The 20557-nt window shown below is 47.0% G+C and overlaps 2 protein-coding genes across 5 annotated transcripts in view; both read left to right on the forward strand.

The window, feature by feature from the left end:
- The window catches only part of oxr1a (oxidation resistance 1a), a 37263-nt gene extending 22872 nt beyond the window's left edge, over positions 1-14391 (forward strand). For 2 of the 4 annotated variants that reach the window (XM_062465141.1, XM_062465144.1), the window contains 11 exons: positions 1464-1613; positions 1935-2119; positions 3162-3841; positions 5271-5430; positions 6719-6884; positions 10298-10378; positions 11653-11778; positions 12362-12514; positions 12766-12861; positions 13041-13114; positions 13657-14391. In XM_062465141.1, the coding sequence (XP_062321125.1) occupies positions 1464-1613; positions 1935-2119; positions 3162-3841; positions 5271-5430; positions 6719-6884; positions 10298-10378; positions 11653-11778; positions 12362-12514; positions 12766-12861; positions 13041-13114; positions 13657-13792 (2007 nt within the window). In that variant the 3' untranslated portion in view covers positions 13793-14391. Of the gene's footprint in view, positions 1-1463; positions 1614-1934; positions 2120-3161; positions 3842-5270; positions 5431-6718; positions 6885-6948; positions 8542-10297; positions 10379-11652; positions 11779-12361; positions 12515-12765; positions 12862-13040; positions 13115-13656 lie in introns of those variants that run through there. The other 2 variants (XM_062465143.1, XM_062465145.1) reach the window with 2 other exon arrangements.
- Positions 14392-15976: 1585 nt separating this feature from the next.
- Positions 15977-18059, forward strand: LOC134023947 (zinc finger protein 33B-like). The gene is made up of 2 exons (XM_062466299.1): positions 15977-16258; positions 16612-18059. The coding sequence occupies exons 1-2, from the start codon at positions 16084-16086 to the stop codon at positions 17577-17579; spliced, it is 1143 nt and encodes a 380-aa protein (XP_062322283.1). The 5' UTR covers positions 15977-16083; the 3' UTR covers positions 17580-18059.
- The last annotated feature ends 2498 nt before the right edge of the window (positions 18060-20557 follow it).

The raw sequence follows: 20557 nt of genomic DNA on the forward strand, positions 1-20557 counted from the left end.
ACTGGGACACGGAAACACGGAGGTGTGGGAGTTGGTGTCAGGAGGGCAGACGGCTGACTGGTGTGTGTTATGACTCTCTGTGTCTCTATCTATCTCTCACTCACTCGGTGTCTCTCTCCCTCTCTCTCTGTGTATATCTCACTGCAGATGCCTCTTCCTCTTCTCCTGTCTCCTCTCTGCTCTCTGTTACCACACTTCTCCTCTCCTGTCCTCTCCTGCTGTTCCATTCTGAACGCCTCCCCAGTCTGGCTCAGCGTGGCTCCAGGCTCCAACCCAGCCCATCCGCCTGCTACCTACCTACCCACCCATCCCTCCACCCAGCCAGCCAGCCTGCCAGCCTGCCACCCAGCCAGCCACCTATTCTCCCAGCCCCCCAGTCAACCAACCACCCAGCCACCCTGTCCAGCCAGCCACCCTGACCAGCCAGCCACCAAGCGAGCCTGACCAGCCTGCTTGGGGGTTCAGCGGCCGGCAAACACGCCATCTGGGGCCCAATGCTGAGTTTCCATTAAGGATGACTGAAAGAGCACATGACTCATGTCTGGCTGTTCTTGCTAGCTAGCGTCCTCTCTAAAGAAACACATAGGAACAGAGGCTGAATGTTTTTCACCTCACTCACGATGCAGGAAACACGCACGTGCCTCGTGTGTGTGTGTACTATACTGCTTGATACTATATGTTCATCCACAGTGTGTTTGATGAGAAAATTGAGCAGGATCTTTTCTGTGCACACACAGGCACAAACACACACGTACGCTCACACACACACACACACACACAGGGGAATGAGCGGCCTCTGCTGTAGCGCTTGATGTAAGCTAATGTTTCATTAGAGCCTGGACATGACTCTAGCGGATCCTGTTTAAGTCATGCTGACCAGGCATCCAGCTGTGAACAAGCATTCAAATCAGTGCCTTCGTTCCGGAGGAATATTTAGGTCTAGTTAATCGTCTCTAACCGAGGGAGAACGTTCACTTAGAGCCCTAGTTGGATGGCACCGGCTTTTTTACGTGATTGCTTCGCGGCGCAGAAGCCATCTCCGCATCTCTGTGTGTGTGTTTAGAGACAAAGACTGATTCGTTGATTCTAGGGAGACAGAAACTTGTCGATGGTTTAAAACACTGGATCGAGCCTTGAATTTGTGTTTGCATAATGACTATTTAATCAAGTCAGACCGCAGCATAATATTTTGCGTGGGATTTGTGACGTGACGCAAATAGTTTCTCATTTAGTTGCTCCCAACTCTTAAGTGGGAAGCTTAGTGTCATGGCTTGTGTTGATACTTCTGTTGATACAGATTTTTGACTTGTGGATGTAGATTTCACACCGACGCGTTCAGTGCCGCTTTGGCAAAACACAGAAATACGTCATTTCAACGCCACGCAAAAAACGCCACGTGTCACTGAACACTGCTGCTCTCTGCCTCACGGCCATCCCCCCCCCCCTCCCCCTCCTCCCCCCAGGACTCCGATGGCCCCTCCAGGCCCGAGGCTCACCCTCCACTCTCCTCCGCCCTGCGCCACTCCCGCGTGGTCTCGTCCACCTCCGAGGAGGAAGAGGCCCTCACGGAGAAGTTCCTGAAGATCAACTGCAAGTACATCACAGACGGCAAGGTGAGCCGATACCTGACCCCCTTCTCTCAACCCCTCGGGCAGGGTTCACTCAGTGCTCAGGGGGATGTTTTTACTGTGCCTTAACTGACATGTATCTCTCTCTATCCCTTTCCTACATCTCACCCCCTCCCTCCCTCCTGCCCTATCCCTCTCCCCTCGTCCCTCCCTTCTCTTCCTCTGTTCCTGCCTCCCACCTGTCCCTCCCTTCCTCTCTGTATTCCCTCCCTCCTTCTCTCCCTCTCTTCAACGTCATGCCCTCCCTCTGCCCCCCCCCCCCCCCCCCCCACCAACTCTTCGTCCCCCCTCCTCCCCCCCCCAAAGGGTGCAGTGAGCGGCGTGCTCCTGGTGACGCCCAACAACATCATGTTCGACCCCCACAGGATGGACCCCCTGGTGCAGGCCCACGGCTGCGAGGACTACGGCATCATGTGCCCCCTGGACGAGGTCATGTCCGCCGCCATCTACAAGGAGGTCACCGACCGCAAGGTCCGAGAGGCCGTACCCCTGTAAGAGAGAGCGCACAAACACGCCCCCCGACACGAACTCATGAGCACTTTTAACGCCTCTCACCCTGGCTAGACACACGAGGATTCCCAGAGCACCAAACTTCCAATTCTGTCTGTCCCATGCCAAGATATTACCGGAAATTACTGGAAGGCTAATGAAGTAGACGTCCTGCCTCCCACATTTGGATTGCTCACCCATTTGCTTTATGTGAGATATTCTGCTCTGTCGGCTGTGCTCAGTCTACACCTCCCACAGATCTCTGTCTGGGCTTTTAAAAATCCAAGGCCTCTTTTTCTTGGCACAGATTGCCACCAATTCCATAGCGTTCAATTGATGCTATGATTCAATTTACCGTTATAGCACCTTGAAGAGTCTTTCCTCCTTCTCCCCAAGGCCTGTGTGGATATATGTTTGTGTGTTTGTGTGTGTGTGAGCGAGATGGGAGGATCGGGGGGCCGGCGTGGGTTAAGGCCGCTTCAGCGTTGCAGTTATTGTGATGTGTAATGACTGTTGTGTGAGTGGGCCCAGCTGTGTTCCCAGCCCCAGCCGAGCCTCAACGTCGTGAGTGCGGCGCACAGCTGAGCAACAAAGTGCCCGTGTGTGCCAACACCGTGGCAGCCCGCGTGCGGTGTACACACAGCTGGGACGCTCTGTGCTTTCTTTCTAAGGCCTTTTTTATATTTTCAACAGGCTTTGGAACCTGTTGAGAGGGGAGGGAGGGGGAGGGGGGGAGGGGGGGGGGCTGCAAATGGAGCGGTCTGCACGCTCATGTTTCTTGTTTTGATGCTGTTCTGGAAAAGCTGATCTGAATTCCAGTCTGGGTTCAGCGTGGTGTCTCGCCCCCTCCGGAGGTGAAGGAAGCTCTTGGCATGCAGATCGTGTGCAAGTTACGAATGTGCTGTGGCTCTTTCGGGCAAGGATGAGAAACGGGCTCGTAAAGTATTGACTGTATTCTCATTGAGATGCTGACTATCTCCTCTCTGCCGTTCTCTGTTTTGTTCCCCCCCCCCAACCTTGACACACACATTCAAACACACTCAGGAACCTGGAGCCACTCACATCCACCTCAGGTCCTCCTCAGGCAGAGCCACGTCCGGGGGAACCAGGAAATACCAGCGGCAGCACCGCCCACCGCAGCATCGAGGGCTCCCTGTCAGAGGACGTGTTCACCGAGTCGGACCTGTCCCCCATCCGGGAGGAGCAGGCCTCCTCGGAGGACCTGCGCCTGGACAAGTCCTCCGGAGCCTCCACAGAGTCCGTCCAGACCGTCACCCAGCTGGAGGCGTCGTGCTCCAGCCCAGGCCAGGGGCCGTCTGGCTCCAGCACACCCCAGGCCCCGGGTAGCGCGCGTGGGTCAGTCAGCCAGCCTGAGGGCCCTGCCAGCGCTACCGCAGCGGACAATCCAGACAGCCACACTGCCACGCCCAGCCAGGCCCCTCAGGGCCCCCAGCAGAACAGTGTAGAGAAGCCACTCAGCACAGCCACCAGCAGCACCAGTCAGGGGCCTGCCAGGCCCTCTCGCCCCACCTCCCAAAGCTCCACTGCGGGCACCCAGGAGCCCACGCAAGGCCCGGTCGGGGAGGGCCCCCGGAGGGCCTCGCAGGCGGATGAGGAGGAGCGGGGGAAGAGTCCCACTATGCAACAAGGCCTGGAGCAGGGAGGGGACATACAGCAGGGTCAGAAGGAGGAGGCGGAGGAGGACCAGCAGGGCTTAGCTGAAGGTTAGTAAACCTGAGGGAGAAGATATCTTCATCTTGTATATCGTCTTGCTCTTGTTGACGTTCTCACCCAGAGACGCTGAAGTCAATATGAACGTTGTATCTGCACGCAGTCGTTTTCTAGGAGTGGTCGACCATTTTCTCACGCTGAGTCACCGTCCTCCAGTCTTATGCAGCCGCACCCCCCCCCCCCCACACACACACACACACACACACGCCCATGTATCACAGAAAAGTTTTGCCCTCTCCGCTCCTCAGAGCCCTGGCTCGCTGTTCGCTCCCGATAACCTTTCCGCCGCAACTCTGCGCCAAGCGAGCAATAATTGGAATGAGAGAGGAGAAAGGAAAAGTGGAAATCTGTGAGTCGTTATCACCTGCCGGGAGCGCGTGCCTGAGCAAGGCTTTATGGGGCTTTACACCCAGCTTTGATCTAGGGCTCTGTCGGTCTCGGCAGCATGCACTCCACACGGCGATAAGCTCGGAAACTATCAGACACACCGACGACGCAAACAGACCTAGCAAACGTTTGAGGGTCGGGGGAGGGACAACACAGCACCGATTAGACTAACATCAACACCCCCCTCCCCCCCCCCCCCCCCTCCCCCCCCCCCCCCCCCCCACACACACACACACACAGTTAGCATTCAAACGCGTCTTTTCATCCAGACAACACTGCTCTTTTCAGGTTCAGGTTTATGTGTTTTCGAGTAAACACTGGATCCCGTCGCTAGACTCCAATTTCAGCCCTGTCAGATAGGTTTCCCTGTTGTCAGGGTCCTTAAGCAAGTGTGTGAGTGCCCTGCTGTCATCCTGCCTCCACATATGGGCTGCGGACTCACACACAGCTGTGCCCCTATTACCATCCATCAACTGGCCACAATGGGAATGAGGTTTTCCCTCTCTCTCCGGTAATTATCATCCCACAGAGAGCCAGTAGAATGGCAGCACTTATTCACGGGCAACACAGCAGGGTGGCCCTTTTCTTCTCAACACATTACCATGGCCGATGCCAGCGAGAGAGCGACTTCAAAAACAAGGCGAATTACACACTGTCAATTAATGGGTTTAGAAATGGAATTGGTCCCACTGAGATGTGACTTCCGTGTAGATTTATGTTTTCTTGGTCCTGTGTGCTGGCGGCTGTGGGAGCTTGTGTCACACTCGTGTCTTCTGAAGGCTCCAGCAGAGCTGCTGTCCTGATGGGAGTCTTGGTATGGGAGCAAGGGAATAATCTGAACTGTCTCTCTGTCACTGTACTCTGTGGTTCTGGGCTCTTTGTCTTGTGTCCTCTGCTGTTTATCTGGCATGGGAATTGGCATTTGAGTTGGCGCTAACAGGACAACAGGGGGAAAACCCTGTCATAAAACACAACAAAGTTTGTATATCTTTTTTTTGAATATTTATATTTTAAATCCTGTCCTGTGTCCACCAGTATCTGTAGGGAGGCGGAGGCACCGGACCCACAAGTTCCTATGTCTGCGAGTTGGCAAACCCATGAAGAAGACGTTCCTGTCCAACGCCAGTGCCTCCATGCAACAGTATGCACAGAGGGACAAAAAGCATGAGTACTGGTTTGCAGTGCCACAGGAAAGGTGAGACCGGCGTTACCATGCACAAACAATACACACACTCTACACACATGCACACACATCACATACGCCAAGGCAAATGTGGTTAAAGTCCTGGCACATGCAGTTTTATACCTTCCCAATCACACACATACACACCTTGTCATTCTATTTAATCTCCATGGTTCATCCCTTCATACCTACTGAAGTGAATAGGTGCATGTTCTTCTGGGTTGGTCTCTTATTGACTTGGGTATGTAATGGAGTTTTAGTGGGTCTCTGATTCTTCATCTTTGGATTTCAGCTCAGCTTGGATAAAGGCTTGCTCAGTCAGCAGCGTTAATAATTACATTATCATTTTGTCCTCACAATGTGAAGCCAGCACCAGGAAACATGCATTACAGTACCAACCAAACTGTTAAATGTGTTTTCCTTGTAAATTAATCCCAATTGTGGCAACAGTTTAATACGATAAGTGAATTCTGAAAAGCTGTTTTGTCAGAGGCAGCTTTTAAATACATTTTGTTGAGTCCTCGTCATCATTTTTGGCTCCAGCATAGAGATGTCCTTGTCTTTTGCCGTGAGGAGGGAAAGAAAAGGGACAGAGAGAGAGGAAGAGAGAGAACGAGAGAGAGAGAACCGGGGATGAGGTCAGATATTTTCTCCCTCTCCAACCCACTCCACTCAAAGTGTTTTCCTCTCTCAGCTGTCCGTGGCCTTGTGTTGTACTCCTATCATCTTTCTGAGAGAAATTCTTCACACACAACAGCAAACTGCTTTTTTCACTCAAGTTAGCTAATCTCATTTCAAGCAGACAGGCTGGCTGGTGCTTGGCCTACAGTTACACACACACACATGCCACCCACCACCACAACTCCTCAGTGTGATTTTCAGTTGGAGCACTGCAGCTTTTTCACGCCAGTAGTAATTTCTACAGACTCAGGCAGAATGTGGCGGTGGCCTGACCCAGATGAGAAGCGACCTGGAAGATCTGTGTAAAGTGTCCTGACAAAAGAAAGAGTGCAGAGACAGAGATTCCACAATACAGGCAGAGTCAGCACAGACGTTCATGCCTGGCTAAAGATGGCGGCTCTCATGATTGTGTCCCACTCAGCATTTTGAAAATATTTTCTGATTAAAAGGTCTATTCTGATGCATCCTATCCAAATGAAGAAACTCCAGTCATGTTTGTCTTAAGTAATTTGTGTGTGTGTGTGTTCACATGCATTCTCGTGTGTGTGTGTGTGTGTGTGTGTGTGTGTGTGAGTGTGTGTGTGTGTGTGTGTCTTTCTTTTGTGTCTTCTCCCCCCAGGTCAGACCACCTGTATGTGTTCTTCATCCAGTGGAGTCCAGACATGTATGGGGAGGGTATGGGAGGAGCAGGGGGGGAGCCAGGCTTCATGGTCGTGAAGAAGAACGAAGACTGTGAGACAAGAGAAGAAGAATCCATCACCGACTTCAATGTTAAAGAGTGGGAGGTAAGGGCTATTGAACTGAGGTAGTAACTAGTCTTATGTGTTCATGGTGGTGTGATGTTCTGTAGTATTAGTTCATGGGTTATGCTCATGCCCAGCTTTGAACCGTTGAGTGATTTTCTATCATTGTATATGATTATTTAGTATGTCTCTGTCTTTTGTAATGTGTTTATTTGACAGTTTCCTCCCATTCGGATTATTGTGGATTTTTTATGATATGATCAAAGTATTTCACTGTTCATCTACCATAACATTGTTTTGATCAATTTGGCAAAGTTGAATGTGATCTGTGTTGCATTTATGGTTATTGTGTAATGTGTGTGAAATTAATATTTCCTTGGTTTGGAAATGTGTTATTTTCACCCAAGCTATGCTCACAGTGTTTTGCATGATTGTGTAGTCGTTCTTTCTCAGTCAGTCATACCTGTGTGTGCTCTGTCGCATGCATACGTAGACAGTGTATGGTCATGTGTGTTGGGTCACAAACAGAGTGTTGCTGTTGCTGGATGTCTGGTACTGACAAAGAACTAAACCTATTTCTGTTGCTCTTAGTGATAATTGCTGAGAGGGAGAAAAACCTGTTTTTTTTTCTTCCGAAACTCACATGACTATTATTTTTGCACTTAAAGTGGCATTCCACCCACTCAATAGGGGTCTTTTCTGTTTCTTGTTAGTAGCTTTATGACATCTTTGATTGCTCAAAGATTTTCTGGAATTAATGCATCCACACTCACACATACACACACCTTAACGCATACAAAAATACACTTACACACATACATACAGATGGTCCAATAGATAATCATGTTGAAGAAACACAAATTACATCTCCCACATGCTTATAAACTACTAATTGTACAAAGTGGATTCAGGCACCTGTTAGTCTTCTGAATCATCTGGTTGTTGGCAGCCCTGCTAGAAGTAAACTGAGAGAAATCCATTGCAAATAGAAACTTATACTGAATTCATGGCTGTCGCTTGGATTTAAATGTTAATGTAAATGAATGATGTGGGTAACAAAGTGGACTGATTTGTTTAGCCCAGTAGAAGCCACATGCTCCGGTGATTTGAATAAGTAAATAGTCACCTGCTTTTACTTTGACACATGGGTAAACCTGAGTTTATCCCTGTTAAACAAAACTTGGAATGGCTTTTGTTGCCAATCTGTTGCAGACTACAGTGTTAGTGAAGGCTGTTAGCCTATGGTGTATGTATACAATATTTATATAACAAAGAATATATTTTATAGGCATTATTTGTTGATAAAATGAGTGACAGTTTAGGCTTTGCAATAATTTGTGTGTAGTTTAGAAAGGAGCAAATTATGTTACTGTTCCTTTAAAACTGTCTTTCGAAGTGAACGCCTTATTTGTGTGGGCAAATGAAGATCTTGTTGTGCTCTTGCCATGCGTTCTCATTGGCTCTCCACAATGTCAAACAAATCATATTTAAACCCAGAAAAAAAAATCTATTTTAGTTAGCAAGCTACTAGTAGCCAACTAGATTTGTGAGCCGTCTGTACTTGACCCTCCATCGAGGAGATATTGGAATTACCACAAGAATCTGGAATGTGACTTCCAGTTTAATTTCGCCCTGAAAGAAAGAAATGTTTTCTAGAAGGGTGAAGGAGGGAAAACAGCTGACTCCTAAATACACTTATGTATGTACAGTATCTGTCCATATGACTCAATGATTGTGTGTTGTTAGCTTGCTAGGCTAGTTGCCTAGGAGGACTAGTGCAAGTGGCTAGCAGCTGCTCATGAAACCTGAAACTTACCAAGCAGAAGATGCGAAGTTTACAGTTTGGGGTTGTCTGTCGGGTTGGTAGTTTGGAAGTTCTAGTTTGATAGGAAAAAAAAGGGCAGTTGTGGCTCAGCAAAAATGTTCGGCAAAGGGTTAATTATCATGTTGTCCAACTGTTTACGGGATGCCAATCACGAATGGATGACATTGTCTGATTTATGTCTGAGTCAAATGAGTTAACAAGTTATCCAAGCTGGGTAATATTTTTATAAACAATATAGGACTGATACAGTCGTGTTTATAAATTACATGTCATGGCAATAATATTCCTTGTGTTGCTGGAGATAGATGGCTGTTAAGGAAGAATGACTTCCTTTGTTCCCATGCTTGGGTAGAATAAAGAACAGCCTCTCTCCTTTTTGCTTTCTCTTTATCTCCTTGTGTCTCTCTACACACATGCTCATTGCCAGCATCTCTTTTCTCCAAAGACTGTACATCAGTGCTTTAGATAGGCAGTGAGGAACGCTTGGACAGCTGCATTTTGAGTGCTGTAGTTTACCCTATCTCCTACATTATTGAGAACTCTGAAGTGGCATCTTGTTTGCAAAAAAGCTTAAACCACCAAGAAGGTGACTAAAGATTCACTCTCCACTTTCATCCATGTGAACTCTCATCGAAGCCATTATCACCCTTGAATGCAGTTGTTGTGACCAGGAGATGGGTGCTATTGAGATATATTTAACCTCCATTTGAAAAAAAAGAACTATGCCCCAAGGCCATGTGTACTGGATGTGGTAGTGGTGTTTGAATTGTTTTTATGGATGTGGAAAGGAGTTTGAAAACACTGAGGGGCCAATTTCAACATAGTGAAGATTACTTTTATGCTCTATGCATGTTTTCTTAAAGCTGCCTTGGCAACAGCAATGTTTATCTCGAGTTCTCTTTGCGTAGGCAGGGCCTAGGCTAGCCTAAATCCCCCATCACTTAAGTTTCTGGTCTGTTTGTACTGTAGTGTTAAAATTAAGTAGCTTAATACAGTGTTTGACAGCCAAAGAGGGCTTGTTTGGATTTCTTTACTTGACCTACTCTTTTCTTATCCCTATATTTGGCAAGTGTTTTGTTTGTTAGTAAAACATCAGAGTGTGCATTATTTCTGCTACTTATGCTGTTACACATGTTGCTAAAGAATAGGAATCAACCTGGCATTGGTTTGGGCCTGATAAGCAAACACGTTCGTTAATGTGTGGGCATATGCCGTGCGGAAGTGTCTGAAAGTTCAAGGACAATGGTCTTGGCTTTGCTCTGGCTAAAGTACGGTTGTGGTTGAGAAGACTTTGATTCTCTGCCTGTGTGGACACTCCTCCGTGTTGGATCACTTTTCTTATGTTTAGCATAGCCATATCGACCAGAGGTGATATGGGACAGATTACACAAACATGCAAAACACTGCTGCAGCTAGCTATGTGTCAGTCCTCCATTGGACTGCAGTCCATCATATCGCGCCCCAAAGGCTTGTCCTGTTACTGCACTGTGTTGTGGAGTCTTCCCTGTAGCTGTAGAGATCCGTTTGAGATGACCTGATGATCTGAAGTTATTTCTCCACCTCCAATTGCACTGTTCCTCTCCCTCCCCTATCGCCAGAAGCATAGTCACTGTCATGTTCCTGTCTCCAGGTAGTGTCTCTGACTGAGTACCACCGCCGGATCGATGCGCTAAACAGCGAAGATCTGCGCTCTCTCTGCAAGCGGCTCCAGGTGCCCCACCCTGCTCTGCTGAGCACCTGGCCAACACTGTAGCCTTCTACACACTGTCACACTGTACATATATTGGCCTACCTCGGGCTCTGTTAGCGGATGAGTTCTTAGGTTTCTGTGTTAGGCTCCCCTCTACCTAGTGTGTGTGTGTGTGTTTGGGGGGAGGGGGGCAGCTGTGTCTGGTGTCCAGTGACCAATCAGGTCGTCCAGCGCTCTCCGCTGACATCACAACCTCATCAGTAGCATCTGCCACCAACCAGGGAGCCCCAAAGACCAGGGAAACGTTTCAACTGGGAAATGGAGATGTATGATTAGGAGAGATACTGTATAGTGAGAGAGGAAGAGAGATGCCATTGGCTGGGTTTAGGATAGGATAGATTCTCAGAGGACAATGCAGGTCATTCACGGGGACCGTAACATGAGCACATTCGGGCCACCAGCACCAAAGTGCACAATCAGGTCTGCTTCTATTGAAAGATAAACAGTTGGCGCGCCAAGCCAAATCTCTACTGGAGCCGCAAATTATTCATTAGATGTTTGTTTCCGATTCCCCTCCTGCCTTCTCCTCTGTGAACGTATGGTTCTCTCAGTAACCACAGTCACTTCTGAGGGAACCAATAGCATCACCTTCTCCTGCTGACGACGTGTCGCAAACAGCAGTGCTACTCTACAAGATTCACTGCAGTGATCTTAGCAATGATGGTCACAGACGGCTTCAGTAGTTTGATGGAGCTTTGGTGGAACAGAAATGTGCCATATACATTTGTTTACAGCACCATGAACACGTCAGAGTACATTTACATTTAGTCATTTAGCAGACGCTCTTATCCAGAGCGACTTACAGTAAGTACAGGGACATTCCCCCCGAGGCAAGTAGGGTGAAGTGCCTTGCCCAAGGACACAACGTCTTTTGTCACGGCCGGGAATCGAACTGGCAACCTTCAGATTACTAGCCCGATATCCTCACCGCTCAGCCACCTGACTCCCAGAGTAGCTTCTAACCACATAGACCTGTGACACAGCCTACCACTGTCCTGACACCCTGCTATATAGCTAACACCAATGCTGGCTGTTTGCCAACAGGACGTGTTAGGTTGTTTTTAAACCTGAGACAAGGGCAGGGAATACATACCCCTTTTAAAGCCTTAAACTGGAGTTGGCAAAAGAGATCAGTGTATTGTTGTCTGGTGCCAACAAGCAGCCAGCACCAGGTTACATCTTCAGAGAGGGTTGACTCTGCTCCGAGCATCTCTGATGGCCTCTCTAATTTCCAGATAACCACCAAGGAGGAGGTGAACTCCAAGCATGGCACGTCCATCAAGACCGAGCTGGAGCCAGAGACCTTCAGACCCAACCTCAGTGAACCCAGTGACCTCCTGGAGGCCGACCAGATAGAGAAGGTACCCGATGCTCCACCAGTCGCACGCACCGGACAAACACGAACATGCACACACACACAGGCTGCGCTGTACTGATAAATGCACGCAGAGACTCAAACATAGACACTTGCACAAGGCAATTCCAACTCAATTGGAATATTGATGTATGGATTGCTAGTGGACCAGGGGCTTCCTGAGTAATGGTCCAGGTACTGTGGGCCTTGAGCGGTGAGCTTGTCAGCAGTACCGAGGTGTGCTGACCTGGGGATTCTTCTGGAACACGCTCTGAGGCCTGCTGACGACATGGTGCTATACCTCCACACAGACCTGGGGAACGTCGGTGGGCCCAGGCTGCTGCAGGCCAGGCTCTCTCCCTCCCTCCCTTTCTATCCCTCTCCCTCCAGAGTATGTGCTGAGCCCAGTTACTCTTCTATAAAGCCTGCCAAGTGAAAAGGTCACTGCAGGAGTAATGGAGCATTGATGGCTGTGCCCTTTCTGTATCTCATTTTCTTTTTTTTTACTCCTTTTACTCACTTTCTATGCTCCCACCCGCCCCGCCCCTCCCCGCCCCCCTCTCTCTCTCTCTCTCTCCATCCTCCTCCAGCTCGCCAAGAACCTCCCTCCCCGTACCGTGGGGTACGCGTGGACGCTGGCGTTCGGCACGTCGAAGCACGGCATGAGCATCAAGAGCCTGTACCGGGCCATGCAGGGGCAGGACACCCCCGTGCTCATGGTCATCAAGGACAGCGACGGGCAGGTGAGCGCGCCGTTGCCGCCTTCCGGTGGGAAAAGGCATTCAATAGCGTACGCTTGTTAGGTCAGCGGCAACACCGCACCTCACAGGGATAGTGGAATGTTCCAGTCGCTCACGACGCCAGGGATAGGACTCCAGCCTTGAATTGAGGACAGGAATGCCGTACATTCTTGGGTAGAAGATCTGCCATGTGAATCAGGACGGCTAGATGGTTCGATTGCGCCGCGTCATTTGGTTTTGTCTTGTTCCTGCAGGTGTTCGGAGCGCTGGCCTCGGAGCCGTTCAAGGTCAGCGAGGGGTTCTACGGAACCGGGGAGACCTTCCTGTTCTCCTTCTCTCCGGAATTTGAGGTGCGCAGGTCTCTTGCTGGCTGTGACTTGCTCTCACTTTCTGAACTCTCCAAGCTAGTCAGCTGCAAAGCGTTTTTAGATGGCATCGCGCCTCTTGTTATGTAAAGAGATGTGAGGATTTCTCCCCCGTTTTTCCACAGTGACAAGTCTGTTGAGCTGGTGGTTTTCTGTCCTGACAGGTGTACAAGTGGACAGGAGACAACATGTTCTTCATGAAAGGAGACATGGACTCCCTAGCATTCGGTGGTGGAAGGTGAGCGCTTTACACTTCTAAACAGAAAACAACAAACGCGGAATATAAAAACCATCATTACTTGACTATTCCGCACTACATCATCAATAGAACAGGGATTTTCAAAAGGTGGTTGATTGAATCGTGTTTTGGCTGTGAGAGCCACATGGTCTTGTGTTTTGTAATAGACTTCAGTAGACAACAGTGGCAATTTTAGACCCTTTTTACTTGCTCAAGCACCCCTAAATTTCATCTCAGCACCCCTAAAAAAATATATATATTTATTTTTAATTATTCTTGTTTATTATCATTTGATGCTGGTATTTCATGAAGAAAGAGACATCCTTAATTTTTTCATTCATTCAATATTTTGCATAATAATAAATAAATGTATTAATTGTTATCCGGTGAAATGGGGGATGTATTAGCAAGGGGGTTTAACACTTTTGCAAGGCACTGTATTCATGTCACATTCTCATTGGTGGCTCAGCACCCCTAAAGGTCTGATCCAAGAATCGCCCCTGGTAGACAAGTAGACCTTACGTTGTTTTCTGTTCCTGTAGCGGAGAGTTTGGTCTGTGGCTGGATGGAGATCTCTACCACGGCAGGAGCCACTCCTGTAAGACCTTCGGCAACCCCATGCTCTCCAAGAAGGAGGATTTCTATGTGCAGGACATAGAGATCTGGTCGTTCGAATAAGTGACCGGGCCTCTCTGCAGGGAATACATGTGTAAAGAAGTTTTAAAAAAGGAGACATCCTGAACAATGGCCGCGTCCCAAACCGAACTGCACATCACATCTGGGCTCCCCGGGCCGGCGGCCCGCCTGTCCGCCAACGGGCGCTTTGTCGTGCGTTGCTACTGCAGTTATTTACAGAGCTTTTACTTTGTGAAACTTACCTTTGTGTGTATCTTGTTAACAGCCTTGAGTCTTTGCAGAATAGGGGGATGTGAAGTCAGGGTTGGAGGCTGAGGAGATGTGTGGGTTAGGAGGAGGAAGTAAGACGGGGAAATGGAGAGAGGGATCTATTAGGTCTTCGAGGCATCGGATCGGCCCCACCTCGCCCAGGACAGAAGGTGGCCACTCAGGTTTGGGACTGCAGAGACAGAACCGGCCTGGTCCAGGTCTACAGAACTTTAAGACGCTCCAGGAAATCCCCTGTCTACCCCAGAACTGTGTTGAGTCAGTCACTAGGACGTCTGTGGTGTCTGTGGTGTCGCGCTCTGTAACAAGGAGACCCAGTCAACAAAAAAAGAGAATAACATGAAAATAAAAACATTTAAAAAAAGAGAAAAAAACACATTCCCTAGCTCTCATTGGAGGGGTGTTTGACAACCTGGAGTGTGTGTCAAGGGCATCATCAGCAGGGTAGGATGAAACTTAAGGAAAATGTCGTTTTTTAACATCTGGGGTTTTCTTCTGAGTATTGTGTATTGTAGTCCCCCCCTGTTCATCACAGCACACTATCTCAAAGCACATAGCTATAATCAGAGTTACCCATTGTCGTAATGTTCTGTTAAGTGGGTGTACGTGTGAGTCCAGCTAACGCCAGCTCCCCTCCAGGAGTGTGTACTGTTCGTAGACAGTAATGTGTTGCAATAGATTTGTGGAATATGCAAATGACTGTCCTGTGACCTCAAATATTCCAGGTGGGCACTTTTCCCAGACCTGCAGTTCTTTCTGAGAGAACTTGTAAAGCTTTTACGTCTTGATACACAAATTGCTTTTCTGGGTATAGTTTGAAAAGCCTCAGACGTGGTTAACTGTTTTACATGCATATATGACAATTATATATTTGTATATATGATTATATAGATTTATATAATCATATATATATATTGCTGGTGTGACAGTGATCTTTTTGTGCTGATATTTCAGCTGGTACAAATATGATGTATATTACCCTGTAAATTAATGTTAAAATAGTAGATTTGTTCCTATATATAAATATATATACATATATATAAAAGTGTGGATTGGTGGGTTGCTTCTAGCACTTTAATCTGGTGTAAAAGCGTATGGCCAGGTTCCTAGACTGTTAGCAATAGCTGTACAGTACTTTTTTGTTTAGAACATAACCATGTTAACTGTTAGTAGAAAAGCTTGCTGCTACTTTACTATGGAGGGTGGACCAGATGCTCTAAAATAAAGGAGCGTGTTGGAGTCTGTATGTGGAAGAGTCAACACAGCATAGTTTCAGTCCATGTGTATCGTGACGTGAGTCAGTCTGTAGACTGGCCTGGTTTCAGACAGGCAGATGGAGAAGGAGTATAAGGATGTACATAACCTCTCAGCAGCTTTCTTCCCCTTTCTGGTCTTCCACGCCAGTATTTGTGTCCTTGTGGAGTCACAAAAAATAATATGGGTTTAATGCTCCAAATATTTCACCAGAATACAATGTATCAGTGATGTATAAATAACAATAAAGCTGAATCAATTGTTGTAAACTGGGACACGTCAGTGATTGACTCAATGGGCTACTGCACAGTGAAGTATGAGTTTGGGTGGCCTTGAAGAAAACGTTAGAGGTCGCGTGGGTTACGTATGATTGCAGTATCATTTGATATAGTCAATGCAAGTAATGCCAAACAGAAAATATGTCCGTTAGCTTTAGTTTGCATTAAGCAATATGAGCACCAATCATTTCAATTGCATGGTGAGGGGTCCATCTAGTGGACACTTATTTTAAACAACATTAGGTCAAAAGAAATTGAGGCTTGAATCTGCCTTTTTGAACGCTTGGATCTTTACTAATAGAGTCCAAATACACTTTAAACGCAAAACAAACATTTGGAGATAGTATTATTATTAACAGTTGATGATATAAGTAAGGCGCAGCTTGGATCAGTTGGTGATATATTGGTCCTTCACTCGCGGCTTAAACGTCGCACATTGTTTACGTAGTCCTGATCCTTGCGAACGTCGACGATTCTTTCGGAATCAGATAGCTAAACCAGTGCAGTATTTTAGCAATATTTTTTATCGTCAAAATGAAGAAAGAACAATTTCGACAATTTCTGGCTGAGCGACTGACCGTGGCAGCTCTGGAGATCTTTTCAGCGGTAGAGAAAACGTGGGACGGGTATCAAGAAGAAATATGTCGTTTTAAAGAGGAGAATGGTCGACTGCAACGGCTCCTGGACAATGTTAATCTGATTCCCAAAAGTAAGTTCTTCTATAGCGTCATTAAGTAGTTCCTTCATTCATCAGTTAGTTTCTGTTTTTGGATGCCAGAAAAAGTGATTGTAGGTGGAACTACTAGGTGTCATGGTTGCCGTGGATTAAAAAAAACAACAACAACAATAGCATAAGTTTGACTTTGTTCTGTAGAGTGAACTGCTACGTGTGCCTGAACCGACCAAATTATAAAATATTCTCCCTCACACTAATATTTCTATGAAACACGGTTCGCCCAGTTGCCATTCTTGGTGATTTCACAAAATGTAATCAAAGAAAGACCATGTCCATCATCACCTTTAGTAATATAACAAGCTCACCCTGTTTCTCTATCCCTCCAGACATCACCCAGCACTGTCTCTCAGAATCCCCAAATATTAAAGTGGAACCGGAGCTGTGGACCATTCACGACACAGAGCAAGATTCAGACCTTACTGACCTTCCGCTTCCTTTTCCCCATCTATCAAAAGACTGTGATCAAGAGGACCCATCTCTGGTCTCTATCGTTTACCAGCCTCGAACTGTGCAGAACAGAATAGGGCAAGACCCATTCCTTCCTGTACCAACTGTCTCGACTCACCGGGTCAAAGCAGAGGCTTATGGAGAACCAGCTTGTGACTCTCAGCCCCTCTCTGCTGTAGCCCCGGAATATTCTACACCTCAGAGTCTGGAGAAGGACAGTGGAGGACTGCTATCTGAACTACATACCAGAATATCAGAGAAAGCACAGATCTCAGTCAGCCAGGCAGATTCTGGAAACATCTACAGCATGAATAGGCCAGTTGAATGTCTGCTGGAAAAGAAGAAAACGGTTAACATCACATTTTGCAGTAAACGTTACAACACAGGTTCTAAACTACAAATAAATGCTCAAAGTCATTCTGGGGGACTACACCATCAATGCCAAAAATGTGGCAAATTGTGTGAAACGAAATATAGCCTGAATGGTCACATGCGGACACACACCGATAACTTTATTCAGCAGTCTGTTCTTAAAAGTCATTTAAATTCACACACAGGAGGAAAACCGTATCAGTGCCAAGAGTGTGGCAAGTCGTTTGGTCGAAATGGAAGTCTCAAAGATCATTTGAGGATACACACCGGATTGAAACCATATCAGTGCCAAGAATGTGGCAAGTCCTTCGGCCGAAAAGGTAGTCTTAAGGATCATTTGAGAACACATACTGGACAGAAACCGTATCATTGCCAAAAATGCGGAAAGGCCTTCTGTAGAAAAATTGACTTAAATCTGCATAGTAGGAAGCACGTAAATGAGGCACCACATCCATCTGTTGAAATTGCCTTATAGGTAGACCATGGATCAGTTGTCATGGATGGAAACCATCACAAGATTCAGGTGTAAAAACGTGTTAAACTGTCTTTTCCCAAGTCCCTGGTTTCTTAAACCTGTTATCAAAGCAAGTGTGTGTTGATGTGTAGCCTTCTCTGTGTATTGTAATTTGCTTTTGTAAATATGTAACATTGATGGACAGGGTTCCCGTGGGGTCTTTAAAAGTCTAAAACTCTGAACTTTAGGCCTTAAAACGTCTTAAAAACGGCCAGATTTTCATCCGAGGTCTTAAAATTCTGAGATTAACAAGCGTTTGTCAGAGAGGAGAGACAATATTTATGAAACTATGTGAAGGTGAAGTCCCACATCTCACATGACCACAATGTAACTTAAGTTAAAATAAACTATTTAAAATTAGGATTTGAACCCAGGCTGTTGCGGTACTGCCCCAGCATGTCTGAAAGAACACGCACACTAACCCAGTGAGTTAGTTTTTCACAATTGTTAACAAGTTTCTCAAAAAAATAACGGCTTTCTCAAAACTGCACACATAAAACTGAAGACCTCACACACAAATTGCTAAACCTGACACTCCCTTTGCAAGATGACTCTTTGCCATCAAATCTCTTACCTGTTCACAAAATGGAACTCGTGTTCTCATTTGGTACACACAGCCATATTTTCAAATGACACATGCACACCATTCATAACAGTACACACAACTAAGTATTTGCTGCACACTACCAAGCATTCACAGCACACTGTAGTGCAAAATTGAAAACAATTATAGAAATGGAACACACCATATGAATGACAATGACTCTGGAGAATGAGCCATTTCTTCTTTTTTTTATGTCTCTGTGTAGGCCTACTTTAACCCTTGTGTTATCTTCGGGTCATTCTGACCCATCAGTCATTGTGACCCACCGTCGTATTGCGACAAATTTACCTCATACAAAAACAAAGTGAAGCATTTTCTTTTAACCCTTGTGCTGCCTTCGGGTCACATGACCCAAAGGTTCATAACGAACCATCATTGTGTTTACCCAGTTTTACCCAATACAAAAACTAATAAAAATAATTTTCTTTTAACCTTTGCAATGTGGGGGGTCTGAGACAGCCCAACGGTTAAAAGAAAATGCTTCACTTTGTTTTTGTATGAGGTAAATTTGTCGCAATACGACGGTGGGTCACACGGCTGATGGGTCAGAATGACCCGAAGATAACACAAGGGTTAACTGTCGGGCTGTCTCAGACCCCCCACATTGGATTGGTTAAAAGAAAATTATTTGTTTTTGTATTGGGTAAAATTGGGTAAACACAACGATGGTTCGTTATGAACCTTTGGGTCATGTGACCCGAAGGCAGCACGAGGGTTAAGTCAAACATAAAACGGCACACAAATATGCAGGGAAAAAAGTTTTATTTCTGAACAGTACACTACTGTCAACGGGCCTGCTCACCCCCCCCCCCCCTCCCCCTGGTTCCTTACTGCCTCATCTACATCACAGGCGATGTTCTCCCTGTCCAAGCAGCGTTGGAAGAAATGCCGCGAGTGGCGCATGAAGCCCTGCCAGGCCTCAACACGCACGTCGCCACAAGCTTCCTCCATGGCCTGGAGCAGTGGGACCCTGTGGGTCCCGTTCATACACCTTCCACCTCCAAGCTGAAAAGAACTCCTCGATGGGATTCAGGAAAGGAGAATAAGGTGGAAGGTATATGACTGAAAAATGTGGGTGGTTCTGGAACCACTCACGCACTTGAGCAGCCCGGTGGAAGCTCACATTGTCACAGATGACAATGTGATTGATCAGCTGTGGGTCATTTATCTAGCCAGGTGGTACCAGCAGGTCTTGCAGGCCATCCAGGAAGGTGATGAGACGGGCAGTGTTATAGGCCCCTATGTGGGCATGACGGTGCAGGATCCCATGGTGGTTCATTGAAGCACACATTGTGATGTTCCCACCACGCTGGCCGGGGACCTCAACAATGGCGCGCTGGCCAATGACATTTCTGCCCCGGCGCCTTCTCTTCACCAGGTTGAATCCAACTTCATCAATAAAGATGTATTTATACAGCTCATTGGCTGTGTCATGCTCCTGGATAAGCTGAAACAGACTGCATGAGAATGCAAGTTATAGTATGGACACAGAGAGGTCAACACAGTGGGCTACAGTAAGACACTGTAGAAAAGGAACAATATTGGATTACAGATACAATACATGCATGTGTCAGTGCTGAATGTATGGGACTTACAAGCACAAACTCTGGCCGTAACTCCTTGATGCGATCCTGGTTTGGATCTGTCGCAGTGTGATAATGTTGTTTTCGCAAACCATATTCACAATGTCAGTCTCCTGTTGAGCCGTGAAAGTGCATGTTCTTCCTCCACGGTGTGGTTCTCTTTCAGTCCAGCAAAATACAAATACTGTGAGCACACTGTATTCTATTGATATGCAGTATTTCAGTACACAAGGCAAATAGATTTCATACCTGTTCTCCATTCTAAAGGTTCTTATTATGGCAGCAACTGTGAAGCGGCTGAGATTAGGTTGGACCCTCTGGCCAGCCTCCCTCATGGTCAAACCGTGGTTGAGCACATGGTCAACCACGGTCGCCCGAATCTCATTAGAGATCACTGTTCTCCTTCTTTCTCCTCCTCCTTCTCCTTGTCTTCCTCCTCTTCTTCCTCCTCCTTCTTGTCCTCTTCCTCTCACTCCTCCTTCTTGTCCTCTTCCTCTCACTCCTTCTTGTCCTCTTCCTCTCACTCCTTCTTGTCCTCTTCCTCTCACTCCTCCTTCTTGTCCTCTTCCTCTCACTACTCCTTCTTGTCCTCTTCCTCTCACTCCTTCTTGTCCTCTTCCTCTCACTCCTCCTTCTTGTCCTCTTCCTCTCACTCCTCCTTCTTGTCCTCTTCCTCTCACTCCTCATTTTGTCGTCTTGCTCTTCCTTGTCCTCCTCCTCTCACTCTTATCCCTCTCCTTCTCTGGTTGTCT

This window comes from Osmerus eperlanus, chromosome 7 (assembly GCF_963692335.1).
Source record: "Osmerus eperlanus chromosome 7, fOsmEpe2.1, whole genome shotgun sequence".
Lineage (NCBI taxonomy): Eukaryota > Metazoa > Chordata > Actinopteri > Osmeriformes > Osmeridae > Osmerus > Osmerus eperlanus.

Coding starts and splice junctions, on each gene's coding strand:
- LOC134023947 (XM_062466299.1), top strand. CDS start 16,084: ATGAAGAAAGAACAATTTCGACAATTTCTGGCTGAGCGACTGACCGTG. Junction 16,259..16,611: donor TGTTAATCTGATTCCCAAAA/GTAAGTTCTTCT, acceptor CTATCCCTCCAG/ACATCACCCAGCACTGTCTC.